The sequence below is a fragment of the Cimex lectularius genome, unplaced genomic scaffold (genome assembly GCF_000648675.2).
Source record: "Cimex lectularius strain Harlan isolate CLEC.00 unplaced genomic scaffold, Clec_2.1 scaffold131, whole genome shotgun sequence".
Taxonomy (NCBI): Eukaryota; Metazoa; Arthropoda; class Insecta; order Hemiptera; family Cimicidae; genus Cimex; species Cimex lectularius.
The window spans coordinates 1,392,462-1,411,856 of NW_019392685.1; the positions used below are offsets into that span (position 1 = coordinate 1,392,462).

Below are 19,395 nucleotides of genomic sequence, written 5' to 3' on the forward strand. Positions count from 1 at the left end.
GTTTCATTATGTCGGCGGCGGTTTGATCGCTGGGTCCGCATAATCTCGCAGTTAGCCTATTATTAATCGAATAAACGTCGATTACAAATCTTTAAATGAAATCTGGTAAAGTTTGTCGAATAATAAACTCTTTGCCATTCCGATAAAATTTCAAAGATCGCTTTTATTGTTGCCCATCATAAAAACAGCACAATCGAGTAAATATCAAACTGACACGGAAATATGTAATTAATTTGATAAAGTTCATTGCTTGCAGGATTAAAAAAAAGTTTTTATGGCCAAGTTCTTATCTATTTGTAATTTTCCTATGATTTCTCAGTTTTCACCGCCTTGATTTAGTTAATACGTTGTCCACATGGCTTTATTTGACTCGTGAAGTTTCTTCTGTTCAATATTCTGCAACTAGGCCGATGTTGTTTACCGCAACTTGTTTGCCCGCTTTTAAGGGCGAGATTGCTGCAATTTCGGGTAGCTTGGAATGTTCGAACATGCAAACATATTTAGACAAGGGGGACGGTGGTGGCCCTAATAACAAAACAACACACAGCTGACAGTTAAAGCTCGTCCAGAATTATTAAAAAAAAGTTTTATTCGATTCAATTTATAATTTCGTTAAGAATAAAATACTTAAAAGGTATTGTTTGAACTGTAAAAACAAGCTTGGGCTGTGCAAATATTTAAAAGATACGCTGTACATCTATTTTATTTTAATTTTTTGAAAAATCATCAAAAAATTTGTTTTTTTCTAAAAATACACATCATTTATTATTATTTTACAACAGCGCTGGGGCTGAATAAAAAACTTCGTTGTTTTATCACGGTGCCATCGCTTTAAGCATCTTTGAGGATTATCGGGCAGAGTTAGGGATTAAAAGTGTTGGACTAAGTGGTTGGAATGAAGTATGAACTTTTCGCGGTTTGAGGATGAATGGTATTTGAAGGTCTTCGTGGAAAAGTGGATACGAATTCGGTCAATGGTTCATAGGATTTTAGGCTGGAGTGATTGGATTCCTCGGAGGTTGGAACGCTGAGTTGAGCCCCACAGATCGATTCCGTACGTTTCGATCTGTTGGCAGTCTTTTGAGTAGTTTGTACGACTAGAGTAATCGTCAAATATATATATATATATATTGTAACCAAGTGGCTTGGATTGCTGACCCACCTGGAGATTGGACCGGTCCAGGCCCACTCCGCTACCGATTATCTCTAGTGTTTTACGCTTCGTTAATTATACCTTGACTTATTACCTTATTTTATTTTCCATTTTCCTTTTGTAATTATTTTTCTTGCTGATACGCGAACCCTACAGGTCATGAGCATTAATCTTGTCTTTTATGACTTAAACTAAGTTGAGTCCTTTTCTCTTTCTCATTTCTCGTTTCTTTGGCTTATGCCTGGAGCCCAAGTTTTGTTAAAATTAATTTAGTTTGCTTTTTTAAAGTTATTCCTTATCCGGTTCAGGTTATAATATATATGAGGGGGAGGAAGTAATTGGTACGCACTACTTGCCAAATAAACACTTTATTAGCAAGATATACAGTATGCGTCGTTCGTCTTACACGTCTTCCGCCAAAACTCACTAAAAAACAGTCAAAAAACACCTGTTCTCCTCTCCTCACTAGCGCTCTCTTCAGCCAGACCCGGAAGGCAATTAGTCCGAGATACTCTCTCCCCACAATTCGGCCATCCTGGGTAACCATTGGTCTCGAATGGGTCATCATCGCTTGAAGTGTCATGGTACAAAGGGTCCTTCTGATTTTTTGCCTGTGATATATCTTGTTTTTAAGAATCATGGCCATTTTCTCTTTTTGATTTTTTTCAGGGGATTCTTTTCGAGTTTTCAAAGTTCTGCTCCTGTCCGTCTTCTTTCTGTGTCTTTCCACAGAAGTATCAGAATCATCGTCCCTTCTTCGTTTTTGGTACTTATAAGAATCCCTTTCACGCGACTTCTTTCTCTTTCTGCCGACTAATGCATCAGAATCACTATCATTTCTTCTTCTAGTGTCGGTTCTTCTTCTTACTTTTTTGTTGGGAGATCCATCAGAATCACTTTTGCCTTTTCTGCGTCTATCTCTATTCCTTCTACGATCTATATCACAATCATATTCTTTCCTGTGTCTATCTCTATCTTTTCTACGATCATTATCATAATCATTATTTTCCCTCCTGTAATCTACACACAAACATACTTTCCCATTTTTCTTTTTTACCAGTACTATTGGACTAGAATATTCGGATGTCGAGTGTTGTATAATTCCACCTCCTGGCCATTCCTTGACTTGCTTGTCCACAGTTTCTCTCTCTACCGGAGCCAATCGTCGTGGTCTACGACTAACCGGGATATCATCTGTCGGCACCAGCCTTAGCTTCACATCTGCAGTTTTTATCGGCATCTCACGGTATTGTTCTTTCAAACTGTGAACCATGCTACTGAATTTCGGAAGACCGACATCTAAATCTTGATTTATGCAATAGATTTGAAATTCATCGTCTTCTTTGTTTTTCTTGATATCCACGATTTGTCCCCCTTTTACGTAGAAGGCAACATTGGAGATAAATGGTTTTCCTAAAAGCATTGGGTGGTTCATTATGTGGTCATATGGAAAATAACATCGTACTGATCATCCTCGATGCGAATTGTGCATATAATTGTACCATGGGTCGTTATCCTTTCATTTCCAAATCCTCGTAGAGTTGTGGCATTTGTCGAACATGTTGGTAATTTATACGCACTAGATGACTTAAGGAGAGGGAGAGAGAGAGAGAGAGAAAGAGAAGAGAGAAGAGAGGAGAGAGAGTGAGAGAGAGAGCGGGATGACAGAACAAACCCCCTTAAAGCACTGCTTGGCTAGTTTAGGTATATAATGGAGCAAGCAGTTATGGTTGATTTGTGAAAATAAAAATAGCAAAGTATATTTTTTTAGAATTTTGTTCAGTCTGATCCTTCATTTCTTGAAACATTCTTTCACAGGAGATATAATCCTGGAGGTTTCTGGACGTAACAACTACTGATAAAATAAAGTTTCAAAAAATGTTATGCTGATAATTTTAACAAGTCTTTTATAAAAGATTTGCCTTAAAAGACACTGTAAACTGCTTTATTTAAAAATAAACGTGCATTAATTTTTTTTAAATATGTGGTGATTAGTGACCGTTAATCGATAATTATTCAGAAATCGTGAGATTCGGTCTGGTGTGATGTAGGTTTCGGAAAAACATTTTCTTTATCGTACCAACGTTTCGATCTTTATTGAGATCATCTTCAGGGCACGACACGCAAGAATGGCACAATTACACAGAAGACAAACACTTTGAGCCCTGAAGATGATCTCAATAAAGATCGAAACGTTGGCACGATAAAGAAAATTTTTTTAAATAGTTATTTTTGGGGAAATGAGGCTCGGTGTCCCGGCGGTAGAGGCCAACAGTTTTGCATGACACGGCGGTCTTGCGGGTTTAGCCTACTGTTTTACATTACATATATACGTACGATTTTACTCCCTATTAATTACTCTTTAAAAAAATTATTTTCAATCCTTGAAAAATTATTTTTACTGTTTTATCCGCGGGACATCTCTTTAAGGGTAAAGAAATATGTTTATGTCATATAGCAACTTTAGGGGCAAAGAATTTGTTTTATGTAGATTAATTAATATCAGCCTTCCATATTTTAATTTGGTATTAAAAATCTAGGATAAGGTAAATCTGAACCAAAAAGGCTTTTCGTCGAGCTTTCGAGGTATTCCCAACAAAAGAATTCGAAACTATAACATTTAGTTTTACAAAAATAAACGTCTAGTTATAATTTTCAAAGCCTAAGGTTTGCTAAGCAACCCTCGGTCCTTCTTCTCTTTATTTTGCGGTGATTGGAAATTTATCCGGCTTTTTGAGTATGCAGGAGGATCGGATTGTCCCGGAATTATTTCGCAGCCGTTTCAACTCTTTTGGGAATTGTTTGCTGCACTAGGGGAGGTAGGTTTGAAGATTAAAAACCACCGTCCCGCTCTAATCAAAAGATAAAATATTTGAATCGAATCAATTGGAAATGGGCAAACGGTACATAGACCACTATTGGATTTTTATTCTGTTCAGATTAAAAGACGCTAGAAAGATAGGAAAAGATTGATGAAGGTGAAGGAGGAAACGGTCTCTATTCCACATTTTTGTAAAATTAAAATTCATTTAGTTAAAATTAAATGCGATGATTTCGTAGTCCTGTTGATAGGGATGCCTAGAATTTTCGACGAAAAGAGTCTTTTTCGTTCAAATTTGCACTATCGTAGAAGTTTAATATAAAATTATAATATTGAAGGCTGATATTAATTATTCTACATAAAACAACTTCTTTGCCTCTAAGTTTGTTATATAATATAAATATATTTTTTGACCCTCAATATTCTCCCGGATAAAACAGCAAAAATAATTTTTCAATGAATTTTTTTGAAAAAGTAATTAATAGGGAATAAAATACGTACGTATATGTAATGTAAAACAGTAGTAGGCTAAACCCGCACGACCGCCAAGTCGTGCAAAACTGTTGGCCTCTACCGCCGTGCCACCCCGTCTCATTTTTACCAAAAATAACTATTTAAAGAAAAAATTAATGCACGTTTATTTTTAAATAAAACAATTTACAGAGAGTCTTTGAGTAGATTTTAAAGTGAATGTCAACCGTGAGGAGGGAGAACTTCAATTAACACACACGCGCACACACTACTGAAAACTATAATTACAAACAAATGCACTCAAAGATGGACAACTTAAAGTAATAAATGCACAAATACATGTACATTTACACAGTAGTTTTACACTATTAAAACACTATAAATAAAAAAACGCAAACATTCAAAAAAAGATAACAGTGAAGCAAACACACCAAAAAGTAACAAGACAAAAATAAAAATATAAAATAACAATTCCGACGTACCAACGCTTAGACCACGTGCTGACAGTTTGCAAAACCAACTGAAGAAGGCACAAAGCCGAAACGGGTTTACACTCATTCATAAATGAATTATCAATCAAAATAAGTATAATAAGAAACAGGAAGGATAAGAGCGATGAACTTTGCCCAAAAACTTCAAGTGAGTTTTGCTCATACTTCAACGGTAGGTCCTTTTGTAAACAACACTCCGTCGGAAAAGTTCATAATAAACTTTTCAGACAGTATCAAATCAAATATATTAATTTTGAGATATTTCCGTGACGAAGAATTTACGAAATTCGAAAGAATGTTTTTTTTTTGCTAGATTAGATTACGTTTTAAGGTCATAGTTTTGAAGTTATCAGTAGAAAATTCAATAACATTTTAAAAATCCAGATCGTTAAGATAACTTTTTTTTAATTTTTGTCAAATTTTAATAGTAGTAATGCTTAACTTTTTTTTTTTGTCGCAGGTTCTCCCCGGGCTTTACGTGGGTAATTTCAGGGATTCGAAAGACGCTCTGCAACTCGACAGATTCAACATCACTCATATTGTTGCCATCCACGATACCGCCCGAAAACTGCATCCGGTAAGATGATAAACAAAATAAGCGACATAAAACCGAGGGATTATAATATATTTTAAAATTGTTTTATAAGATAAGGCTGACAATAGTCTGTTTAGGATGTTGATGATATCATCAACTTCCTAAACAGAGTATTAAAGCTGAGGCCCACAACATCCTACCGCTTTATAAAGCTGACAAGTTGTTAAGAAATCTTATTATCCTGTCGATTCATTCCCAATTTTATGAGATTGTCAAGGAAAAATCTGCTGGAGTTGTCGGAAGTTTCTGGCAACGGATCATTACGATTTGTATTTATCGCTCTGATCTTTTTTCCACCCTAAGTCCTTCGGCTTTACGTTCACTTTGCTTACTTAACTTCCTTGTTTCAATTTTTCATTTATCATTCGATTCCGGCGTTTCAGGACAAGCATTACCTTTGCGTGTTGGCGTCTGACACACCTGACCAAAATCTCACCCAGTACTTTCCCATTTGTAACGATTTTATTCACGCCGCTCGTCTGCGAGGTGGAAACGTGCTTATTCACTGGTAAGTACCGATTGAGTAATTATTTTAAAAAAATAACTCGAAGTTTGATTTAATTAAAGCCTAGAGAACATGAAAACATTGAGAAAATCGCCTCAAAAACACACCTAAAGATAACAAAATTTAAATATTCAAAGCGTAACGTTAGCAATGTACTTTCAAACATTGAGGTTACATTTCTGATAGTTTGATCTCGTCCACTGCAAATTCAATTAAACTAAACTATTAATATTGTAACTACTGGTAAATTATAACTAATAGTTTTAAAGTCTTGAAGAAGCTAATTGAAATTTATATTATTGCTGATATTGAGGTATATTTGGTATAAATTGGTAGGTTTATTTGAAGGGCAACTAAAAGGGTGACAAATTGACCAAGAAATGTCCAGTGAGGACACTTTTCGGCCCTGAACCCTTTTGCGGCATACCAAATTTCCGAAAATTAAAATCCAAGAGACAATGGATTAAGAAGTCCTCGGTTGGTATACAGAGGCATTAATGAACCTCGTAGTAATTAACGGCAGAACTGCTAAATATGTGTCAGGACTAGAATGTAGGACTCTGACTGAATACTGCAGATCAACTAGACTAACAAGCCTGTGTTAAGAAGAAATAACAGAAGAACGTGTCCTCTGCTGGTGCGAAGGCCTAGGCAGACTGAAATTCCTTCTCCTGGTAGAGGAAAAACCAAGGCGCGAAGGACACACAGGAGCTTTAAGCAAAACATTGCTAGTCTGATAGAAGGCCTTAGAGTGTACGAAGAGCTCTAGAAGATTATTAATGCTGATAACTAGGGATTTTAGAAGATGCACAGAGTTAATCACACCGGATTTAGTTAGGGAAGAAGAGCAGTAGCCAAAGGATTGGTGGAAATTGGGAGAAATAATGCCCAATGGTCCGCCTTATCCTTCTAAAATGCGTACATTACATCTACAAATTTGGGAGCAAGCAGAGCCTTTTCAGATTAACGATAAGCAAAAAAACTTGGCAAAACCTCTTCCACATAATTCCATCCAGCTAAGCCAATGTATCACGAATGCCCAAGTAACGAAGGGTACCACAATTAGATATACACTGACTGAATTCGAGTAGAAGATGGTTTCGTCTTAAAAATAAAACGACTACAATGATAGACGGCAGACTCCGGAGGCACATGCCAGGAAGAAGAAGAAACAGTAGAGCATGTTCTCTATCAGGTCTAGACGTATGAACATTACAGGAGTCCTTAACAAAACTTTAGGATCTGAGAAAAAGTCACAAGCTTCACGCCCTAGCTAATAATGTAGATTGCTCAATAGACCACTATTGGTCGAAGAGAAATAGGCCGAGTACTTTTATCTTCAGGACGGTCAGCGTTCTTTGTTACCCAAGTTAGGGAGCTTGATGTCGCGCTCATCCCTACCTCTACGTAGGTACTGAGAGCGCCATATCGTGCTCATCCCGACCTCTACGCAGGTAATTAGAGCGCCATATCGTGCTCATCCCTACCTCCGCAGGTAATTAGAGCGCCATATCGTGCCGATCCCTACCTCTACGCAGGTAATTAGAGCGCCATATCGTGCTCATCCCTACCTCTACGCAGGTACTTAGAGCGTCATATCGCGCTCATCCCTGCCTTCACGCACGTTTTGGAAGCATGATATCGCTCTCATCCCAACCTCTACGCACGTACAGAGAAATCATATCGCGCTCTACTCTCTTCGCATGTAGATTAGTTTTAGAAGCTGTGTTTTTATAGTTATTTTTATTAATATCACGTTCACCGTCCTGAATGGTTTAACTTCTGGTATGTTTTAGTTTTAGACAAAACGTCTTCAGTTTAGTCGAGACACTTCGTTGTTGTGGATTTTTATTTTGTTTTTTTATTACCTTTTAAAAACAAGTTCGAGTGATTCTTTCACTGTTTGTAGAGAAAAACGTTGTGAAAAGGTTTTAGACGACAACGTCAGGATGGTCAGCTCGACCTGACCTAGATTTGTGAAAAGTCCGCCTGTGTTTTGGATCCCTGCTCCACCCCTTTTTTTACCACCTACTCGGCGCTTCGCGTCCATATCTTTTTCGCCGTTTTTCATTGAACTTGAAAACTTATCGCAATATTGTCCACCTCGCTGCAGGAGTTGAAATAAAGATGCGAAACATTAGCCTTGAATCCGGGTAGACGAGGAGGTGGCTTGGCCCGGCTCTGCAATCGATCTCTACCCCGGGGCACCCCCCGCCCTCTCACATTATGCCATCCACCTAAACTTATTACTATACAAGAACGAGAAACTATGTATATAAAAAAATAAATTTTTAAATCGTACTTCATTTCGAAAAGGACGATCAGCACTTCGTAGCCAGCGACACGACACACCCTTTGAATTATTTACCAATAATAATTAACCGTTCTTCTTTAAATTATGGATAAATACCTTCACTGCACTCTCCCTTACTCTGTACTCCGAACTTGCCAAAAATTCTACTATATTAAAACTTCTTTTTAAAAAAATTAATCAAGTATAAAAGGAAATCAGAATTTTAAAATAAAAAGAAAGAGAAAGAGTGACTGACTCTCTCTCTCTCTCTCTCTCTCTCTCTTTCTCCCCACAGAGTGAGTGATGATTGATTGAATGATTGATATTTTATTTCTACACACAAAGTTAGGCTTTTTGCACTTTTCTGCCACTTAACGTGGATTACAAATTACAAATTGGACATTTAATTGAAATTACTCCTTTACAAGTATGTTTATAAAGTCATTTTACATAATGAGAGAGAGAGAGAGAGAGAGAGAAGGAGAGAGAGAGAGAGAATGCGGGTGAGTGATAGGGAGAGTCATACGAAAGACCAAGACCAGCTCAGATATTAATTTGCGAAAATTTCTTACGTCCAGTGAATCCCTCAAATCCCACCATAAAGAATGAAATGTTAAATCAGTCTACATTTTTCTCGTGTTAAATGTTTCTTTTCTGCCAATGATACGAAGGAAAAAGGGAAATTGCGAAAAACATATATAGATAGAAAGAAACGAAATGAATTTAGATGGATAGATATAAATATGATATAGAAATAGATAGTGTGAGAAAAAGGAAGTAGAAATTCAGGGTGAATGAGCGAGCGAGAAAAGAGAATTATTTTACCACAAAAAGATGGATGTAATCTCCACATCTACCTCCCCTAGTGCAGCGAACAATTCTCAAAAGCGTAGAAACGGCTGCGAAATAATTCCAGGACAATCCGATCCTCCTGCTTACTCAAAGAGCCGGATAAATTTCCAGTCACCGAGGAATAAAGAGAAGAAGGACCGAGGGTTGCTTAGCAAACCTTAGACTTTGAAAATTATAAATAGACGTTAATTTTTGTAAAAATAAATGTTAGCGTTTCGTAGTCCTGTTGATAGAGATGCGTAGAAAGGTCGAGGAAAAAGAGTCTTTTTCGTTCAATTTACCTTATCCTAGATATTTAATATAAAATAATAATATTGAATTGTGATATTAATTATTCTACATTAAACAAATTTTTTTCCCTTAAAGTCGCTATATAATATAAATATATTTCATTGCCTAAATTAGATGTTCTCCCAGATACAACAATAAAAATAATTTTCCAAGGAGTATAGAAAATAATTTTTGTAAAGATTAATTAATAGGGGGTAAAATACGTAATGTGTAATGGGATGTAATAGGCTAAACCCGCACGACCGCCAAGTCGTGCAAAACTGTTGGCTTCTACCGCCGTGCCACCCCGTCTCATTTTTACCAAAAATAACTATTTAATGTAAAATTAATGTATGTTTATTTTTTAATAAAGCAGTTGACAGAGTGTCTTTCAAAGCTAATCGTTTATAAAACACGTGTTAAAATTATCAGCAAAACTTTATTTCACCAGCAGTTACGTCCGGAAGCCTCCTGGACTATATCCCCTGTGGAAGGGTGTTTCAAGAAATGGAGGATCAGACTGAACGAAATCCCCAAAAATATACTTTAATATTTTTTATCTCCACAAATCATCCATTACTGTGTGCCCCATTGAACACCTACACCAGCCGAGCAGTACTTCTTCACCTATAAAGCAGTAGCACTTTTTCACTCACACTCATTCTCTCTCTTTCTCTCTAGTAGTCATTTGATGTAACATTTATCAAATTTGACTAAATCATTGCGACTATAAATAAAGCATTAACCATCAAAGTAATTCTCGGTAATGAATGGCCTGACGAGGCCACCTAAAAAAACAAAATGAATGTGCTCCAATTGAGCCAGACATCTACACTTGTATACATCTCTCTCTCTCTCTCTCTCTCTCTCTCTCTCTCTCACTCACTCTATATATCCCGATATATCGTTTTATTTACATAATCTCTCAAGATTTGGTCTCGAGGACCACTCTTACATCTAAAGAAAAGTACAGATTTATTTTTACAATTGCTCTACTCAATCTTTTAGAAGGACATCAAATAAAAATATTCCTTGGTTTTACACTTTGACCAAGTCATTGTATAATATTACATAATCTGTTTACATATTAGCAAGAAGTCGAACGAAAAATAACAACAATAACTAAAACAAAAAAAAAATTAAATTTTGCTTTTCAAAATAAAACATAAAATTTCTTCAGAATATAGTAAAATAAGTGAACTTTCTTTTACAGCGTATTTACAACTACTTATTAACAGAGGGATATTAAAATGTCTGACAGTATTATGATTTAAATTAAGCATAGTTTTAAATAGAATTAACCTTAGTTTTTACATCTCTTATAAGAGTAATTAAATATATATAAACTTAGTTATTAAACTAACAATANGAATCCCTCAAATCCCACCATAAAGAATGAAATGTTAAATCAGTCTACATTTTTCTCGTGTTAAATGTTTCTTTTCTGCCAATGATACGAAGGAAAAAGAGAAATTGCGCAAAAACACATATAGATAGAAAGAAACGAAATGAATTTAGATGGATAGATATAAATATGATATAGAAATAGATAGTGTGAGAAAAAGGAAGTAGAAATTCAGGGTGAATGAGCGAGCGAGAAAAGAGAATTATTTTACCACAAAAAGATGGATGTAATCTCCACATCTACCTCCCCTAGTGCAGCGAACAATTCTCAAAAGCGTAGAAACGGCTGCGAAATAATTCCAGGACAATCCGATCCTCCTGCTTACTCAAAGAGCCGGATAAATTTCCAGTCACCGAGGAATAAAGAGAAGAAGGACCGAGGGTTGCTTAGCAAACCTTAGACTTTGAAAATTATAAATAGACGTTAATTTTTGTAAAAATAAATGTTAGCGTTTCGTAGTCCTGTTGATAGAGATGCGTAGAAAGGTCGAGGAAAAAGAGTCTTTTTCGTTCAATTTACCTTATCCTAGATATTTAATATAAAATAATAATATTGAATTGTGATATTAATTATTCTACATTAAACAAATTTTTTTCCCTTAAAGTCGCTATATAATATAAATATATTTCATTGCCTAAATTAGATGTTCTCCCAGATACAACAATAAAAATAATTTTCCAAGGAGTATAGAAAATAATTTTTGTAAAGATTAATTAATAGGGGGTAAAATACGTAATGTGTAATGGGATGTAATAGGCTAAACCCGCACGACCGCCAAGTCGTGCAAAACTGTTGGCTTTTACCGCCGTGCCACCCCGTCTCATTTTTACCAAAAATAACTATTTAATGTAAAATTAATGTATGTTTATTTTTTAATAAAGCAGTTGACAGAGTGTCTTTCAAAGCTAATCGTTTATAAAACACGTGTTAAAATTATCAGCAAAACTTTATTTCACCAGCAGTTACGTCCGGAAGCCTCCTGGACTATATCCCCTGTGGAAGGGTGTTTCAAGAAATGGAGGATCAGACTGAACGAAATCCCCAAAAATATACTTTAATATTTTTTATCTCCACAAATCATCCATTACTGTGTGCCCCATTGAACACCTACACCAGCCGAGCAGTACTTCTTCACCTATAAAGCAGTAGCACTTTTTCACTCACACTCATTCTCTCTCTTTCTCTCTAGTAGTCATTTGATGTAACATTTATCAAATTTGACTAAATCATTGCGACTATAAATAAAGCATTAACCATCAAAGTAATTCTCGGTAATGAATGGCCTGACGAGGCCACCTAAAAAAACAAAATGAATGTGCTCCAATTGAGCCAGACATCTACACTTGTATACATCTCTCTCTCTCTCTCTCTCTCTCTCTCTCTCTCTCACTCACTCTATATATCCCGATATATCGTTTTATTTACATAATCTCTCAAGATTTGGTCTCGAGGACCACTCTTACATCTAAAGAAAAGTACAGATTTATTTTTACAATTGCTCTACTCAATCTTTTAGAAGGACATCAAATAAAAATATTCCTTGGTTTTACACTTTGACCAAGTCATTGTATAATATTACATAATCTGTTTACATATTAGCAAGAAGTCGAACGAAAAATAACAACAATAACTAAAACAAAAAAAAAATTAAATTTTGCTTTTCAAAATAAAACATAAAATTTCTTCAGAATATAGTAAAATAAGTGAACTTTCTTTTACAGCGTATTTACAACTACTTATTAACAGAGGGATATTAAAATGTCTGACAGTATTATGATTTAAATTAAGCATAGTTTTAAATAGAATTAACCTTAGTTTTTACATCTCTTATAAGAGTAATTAAATATATATAAACTTAGTTATTAAACTAACAATAGTAATTAACATAATAAAAATAAACGAACATTTTTTTCTTTAATTTTTCTGACAAAATCTTACACATACTTTGAAAGTAGCAGAATTTTTAATTGTTTTTGAAAACTTTCTATTTTATTAGATTTCTGCATGCAGTTTGGGAGTTTAGAGAACGTTTTGGCATCTTTCACTATAAAAGAATTACTAAATGTTTTTGTTCTAGGTTTTGTACATATATATTGTATTAATATTATATATTTCAGAAGTGAATTTAATGTTCTCATATATATGCTGGGTTTTTTTAGTTTTTATTATTTCAAACATGGTACATAGAATTTTGTAATCCAACATGACTTTTATTTTTAACAATAAATTAAGCAAATTTGTCATATATGCGATCATCATATTTTAAATTTAAAATATACCTCGTGCACATATTTACTCCTACTTGTAATCTATAAATTTGCATGCAATTTAAGTCGCACATGGCAGCTAGTCAGTACAATATGTAGGGAAATATCAGGGTTTGCATTAACTTTTTAGTTAGTTAGTTAGTTAGTTAGTTAGAGAGAGAGAGAGAGAAAGAGAGCGCATAAGTTAAACAGTGCACAGACCACTGGATTAGATTTTTATTCTGCCCAGGTTAAAAGACGCTAGACAGCTAGGAAGAGATCGATCTGGGTTAGGAAACGGTCTCTACTTTACCCATGGGTAGTAGATTCTAGAGTGAATGTCAGCCGTGAGAAGGGAAGCAGAGTAAGAGAAGGAAAAATAAAGAATCGCGAGAAAAGAAACATACAGCTAGTTCGAAAAAAGCGAAATGGATTTAGATGGATACATACAGCTACGAGCAAACGAACAAAGGCACAGACGGATAGATACAGCTATGATATAGAAATGGAGAGATATAAACAGATAGATAGATAGATAAATAGATAGATAGATAGAGAGAGAGAGAGAGTGAGAGGGAGGAAGAGAGATGACAGAACAGAGAAGAGAAAACTACTTTAACTATTGACACACAAGATATCAGATCGTTGTTTTTCCCCCCGTTTTACAGATGTCGGTTCCACTAGTTTGTATGTTACCCTTTTACCCCCTAAGTAAGCTATTAAGGCTGCTTAGCTAGTGTGGGTGTACATTGGGACATACAGTTATGGCCGATTTGTGTAAATAAAAAAGGGTGAAATATATTTTTCGGGAATTTCGTTCAGTCTGATCCTTCTTCACTCTTCCACAGGAGATATAGTGCTGGAGGTTTCCGGACGTAACTGCTGGTGAAATAAAGTTAAAAAAAGTTATGCTGATAATTTTAATATGTCTTTTATAAATAATCAAATTTAAAAGACACTTTGTCGGTTGCTTTATTTAAAAATAAACGTGCATTAATTTTTTATTTAAATAGTTTTTTTTTCGGGTAAAAACGAGACGGGGTGGCACGGCGGTAAAGGCCAACAGTTTTGCACGACATGGCGGTCGTGCGGGTTTAGCCTACTACAGTTTACATTACATACAAATATTTTATTCCTTATTTCGGGCTTCACAAACTGTAGTACGCGAACCCCTTGGGGGTCTGCCAACAATAACTAAGGGGTCCACGGCAACATTAAAAACTTAACAATTACAAAAATAAAGCAGAACGAATAAATACAATTAAATAATTAACAAAATTAGTACTGAAAACAACAGAAGGACAACCTTCCCAGAGGATATTACTACACAAGCCAAATAAAGAACAGCTTTCAGATGAAGCACCTCACCTGGATCCAGTTTGCTCAAATTTTACAAGTCTCCGAGTAATTGTTGGTTAAATAGTCAGTAGAAGTGAAATATCGAAAAAGCGTTAATACGACGACAGCTACTTTGATTCGGGATTTATAGAGGCTGACGAGATTGGGCGATTTGCGCGAAAGCCTTCGAAACAGTTCCAATTAAATTCCGTCGTCATTTTGAATGTACAAACCCAGAATTCGGCTGATTTTTTCATGAGGAAGCGGACTGAACGAAACGTTAGTTTTCATGAAAACGCATGATAAATACGACAGTGTACACTGCCCTTTCTCATCATTGAAAACTTTGGGCAATTTGCCATTTTGGTCCATCGAAACATCCCGAGTATTCATAACGGACAAAACTTAAATTGACTACATACTATAAATACCTAATTTTAAATACTTGAATGAGAAGGGTCCGCCATGGAATTTCTTCTGTGAAAGCCGTCCGCTGGCTAAAAAGTTTGTGATTCTCTGCCTTATTAATTACTTTAAAAAAAATATCATTTTCTACATCCCTTGAAAAATTATTTTATCCGGGAGAACATCTCGTTAAGGGTAAAAAAATATATTTATACTTTATAACAAACTTGGGGTCAAAGATTTTATTTTATGTAAAATAATTAATTTCAGCCTTTCATATTATAACTTTATATTAAAAATAAGGCATAAGGAGAAGGCAAATTTGACCGAAAAATACTCTTTTAGTCAAGCTTTCTAGGCATCCCTATCAACAGGTCTACGAACCTACAACACTTAATTTTAGAAAAATGAATGACTGAGAAGGAAAGTAAAAGAGTGAGTGAGTAAGAGGTGAATAAGAGAGGGAAGGTTTGAGAGAGTGAGAGAGAGAGAGAGAGAAGCCAGAACAAGCCCCCTTAAACCACTTCTTGGCTAGTGCAGGTATACAATGGAGCATGCAGTTATGATTGATTTGTGAAAATAAAAAATAGTAAAGTATATTTTTTTAGAATTTTGTTCAGTCTGATCCCTCATTTCTTGAAACATTCTTTCACACAAGATATAATCCTGGAGGTTTCTGGACATAACAACTACTGATAAAATAAACAAAAAAAAATGTTACGCTGATAATTTTAACAAGTTTTTTTATAAAAGATTAGCCCCTTTTAATAAAAGACACTCTGTAAACTGCTTTATTTAGAAATAAACGTGCATTAATTTTTTTTTAAATAGTTATTTTGGAGAAAACGAGGCTCTGTGTCACGGCGGTAGAGGCCAACAGTTTTGCATGACACGGCGGTCGTGCGGGTTTAGCCTACTACAGTTTACATTACATACAAATATTTTATTCCTTATTTCGGGCTTCACAAACTGTAGTACGCGAACCCCTTGGGGGTCNTTTTAAATAGTTATTTTGGAGAAAACGAGGCTCTGTGTCACGGCGGTAGAGGCCAACAGTTTTGCATGACACGGCGGTCGTGCGGGTTTAGCCTAATGCTGTTTTACATTACATATACGTACGTATTTTACTCTTTATTAATAAATTATTCTTTAAAAAAATTATTTGCTCGACCCCTGAACAATTATTTTTACGTTTTTATCCTCGAGAACATTGAGGGGGTGAGAACGCTGAGGGTCAAGAAATATATTTATATTATATGACAAACTTAGAGGCAAAGAAGTTGTTTTATGTAGAATAATTAATATCAGCCTTCAATATTATAATTTTATATTAAACATCTAGGATAGTGCAAATTTAAAGGAAAAAGACTCTTTTCGGCGAGAATTCTAGGCATCCCTAAGTACAGGACTACGAAATCATAACATTTAATTTTAATTAAATGAATTTTAATTTTACAAAAATGTGAAGTAGAGATCTTTTCCTCTTTCACCCTGATCAATCTTTTCCTATCTCTCTAGCATCTTTCCCCTGAACAGAATAAAAATCTAATAGTGGTCTATGTACCGATTGCCAGTTTTCAATTGATTCGATTGAAATTTTTTAACTTTTGATTACTGCGGGACAATAAGGGAAGGTGCTTTTAATCTTAAAACCTATTTCCCCTAGTGCAGCAAACAATTCCCAAAAGGGTGAAAACGGCTGCGAAATAATTCCGGGACGATCCGATCCGCCTGCATACTCAAAAAGCCGGATAAATTTCCAATCACCGCGAAACAAAGAGAAACAGGACCGAAGCTCACTCAGCAAACCTGAATTTGCTATATATATATTCTTTACCCTTAACGAGATGTTCTCCCCGATAGAACCGTAAAAATAATTTCTCAATGAAAACATTGAGGGGGTGAGAACATTGTGGGTCAAGAAATATATTTATATTATATGACAAACTTAGAGGCAAAGAAGTTGTTTTATGTAGAATAATTAATATCAGCTTTCAATATTATAATTTTATATTCTTTTCGTCGAGAATTCTAGGCATCCCTATCAACAGGACTACGAAATCATAGCATTTAATTTTAACTAAATGAATTTTAATTTTACAAAAATGTGGAATAGAGACCGTTTCCTCCTTCACCTTCATCAATCTTTTCCTATCTTTCTAGCGTCTTTTAATCTGAACAGAATAAAAATCCAATAGTGGTCTATGTACCGTTTCCAATTGATTCGATTCAAATATTTTATCTTTTGATTAGAGCGGGACGGTGGTTTTTAATCTTCAAACCTACCTCCCCTAGTGCAGCAAACAATTCTCAAAAGAGTTGAAACGGCTGCGAAATAATTCCGGGACAATCCGATCCTCCTGCATACTCAAAAAGCCGGATAAATTTCCAATCACCGCGGAATAAAGAGAAGGACCGAGGGTTGCTTAGCAAACCTTAGGCTTTGAAAATTATAACCAGACGTTTATTTTTGTAAAACTAAATGTTATAGTTTCGAATTCTTTTGTTGGGAATACCTCGAAAGCTCGACGAAAAGTCTTTTTGGTTCAAATTTACGTTATCCTAGGTTTTTAATATAAAATTAGAATATGGAGGCTGATATTAATTATTTTACATAAAACAAATTCTTTGACCCTAAGGTTGCTATATAATATAAATATATTTCTTTACCCTAAATGAGTTGTTCTCCCGGATAAAACAGTAAAAATAATTTTTTTAGGATAGAAAATAATTTTTTTAAAGAGTAATTAATAGGGAGTAAAATTCTTACAAAATTGATGTAGTAGGCTAAACCCGCACGACCGCCGTGTCGTGCAAAACTGTTGGCCTCTACCGCCGTGCCACCCTGCATTGGATTTACCAAAATTAACTATTTAAAGAAAAATTAATGTACGTTTATTTAAAAAAAAAAGTCATTTGCAATGTGTCTTTGGGTAGAAGATTTTAAAGTATCTTCCGTGAAGAGGGGGAACGGAGTGAGAGGAGGAAATTGAGAGAATTGCTAGAAAAGAAACATAGATCGAAAGAAAGCGAAATGGATTTCGATGGATATTTATACCTACGATATGATATATCGTATACAAAGACTGAATTGGAAACTGGTTCAATACAGTCTAATTATGCTAGAAATATTATGTACCCGTGACGGGTGTTGGTTCTACATGCTCGTACCATCATTGGATCGCTGTTGGACACCAAACCGGTTCTAAGAATTATTCACGGTCCCAGCATAATGGTGTCATGCGTGACATATTCTGCAATATATTTTGATTGGCTTTGGTGGTGGTGGATTCCATTTTTGAATTTGTCAAATTGTTCGTTCGTAAAATGTAAAGAAGTAATCGCGAATTTCCTATTGCAATTCGGCCATGAAGATTTCAACCGTTTGTTGAAAGCGCTTCGAGCACGGAATCGCCCAGGATCTTTCGATTTATCGTTTCCATTTAGTGTAATGCCTCCGTGGCGTGTAATTTATAAACAGATCGAATCCAATTTGGTAAAAAAAAACCTTAAATTCCAAAACGACCCTAATGAGCCGGTGAAAATCTGTTTTAACAGAGATCCACTTAAAGTCGGCCAAGCTCGTCTTGCCCGTGATCACGGCTGACGGCGGATTTGCCCCCGGTCTTATCGGATTTCAAGCAACACGTCAACGAATCAATGTTAAACGGATTGAATCTGATATCTTGATATTCCGACAAGGAACAGAGAGAAATCTGGCCGTAAAATACCAGGATCAGTTTCTAACAATTCATACAAATAAAATATACAAATGTTTTCTTGACTATTGTGATTTGATGTCTATGATGTTTTTTTCAGTCTTGCGGGCATGTCACGATCTGTAACTGTAGCCGTAGCCTACATAATGTCAGTCACGACGCTTAATTGGAAAGAGGCACTTAAAGTTGTCAAAGTGGGACGGTCCGTCGCAAACCCAAATGTCGGATTTCAAAAACAACTCGAAGAATTCGAAATGACCAAACTTTACGAGGTAAGACTTTATCTATTTAAAGGTTTAATTTATATACTATTTTTCTGGGTTTTAAGGAGAGGCGAAGGATAAAAGAGAGATTCCCGAGCCTGGCACTCGTCGCGAAGGACGAAGCCGAATGCCAAATTTTACTCAATTCATACGAAGGTCTGCTCCTGTCGAAGCACCTGTGCGAAGGAAACTGCCCCATGGGTGAAGTCTGCCCCACAGGCCTATGCCGATCGCCCAGCAAGACGTGAGTATGTCCCCTGAAAGAACCTTCAAAGCACCACAATTGAGAGAAGCTTATTAAAAATCTTTCACTGACTTTTTGTTTCATTCATTAATTTTATTATCGCACTGCTTTTGCAAGTTAGTCACTTTATTAACCCATTCAGGATGGTGAGCGTATAGCGCTCTTGCTTCTCCAAGTGAACCTCCCTCTACGCAGATACTGAGAACGTTAAGCCATGCTCTATTCTTTTCAGTTTTAGAATCAAGTTCATAATCAATATCGTGAACAATCATAAATCTTAATCTTACAATCGTTCCAGTCTGACCATTACTTCAGAGTTAAACA

General features: G+C 35.6%; 1 protein-coding gene across 3 annotated transcripts in view; it reads left to right on the top strand.

The window, feature by feature from the left end:
* Positions 1 to 19,142, top strand: part of LOC106663210 (dual specificity protein phosphatase 22) — a 38,039-nt gene extending 18,897 nt beyond the window's left edge. For all 3 annotated transcript variants that reach the window (XM_024225776.1, XM_024225774.1, XM_024225775.1), the window contains exons 2-5: positions 5,397 to 5,513; positions 5,915 to 6,039; positions 18,665 to 18,836; positions 18,893 to 19,142. In XM_024225776.1, the coding sequence (XP_024081544.1) occupies positions 5,397 to 5,513; positions 5,915 to 6,039; positions 18,665 to 18,836; positions 18,893 to 19,075 (597 nt within the window). In that variant the 3' untranslated portion in view covers positions 19,076 to 19,142. The remainder of the gene's footprint in view (positions 1 to 5,396; positions 5,514 to 5,914; positions 6,040 to 18,664; positions 18,837 to 18,892) is intronic.
* The last annotated feature ends 253 nt before the right edge of the window (positions 19,143 to 19,395 follow it).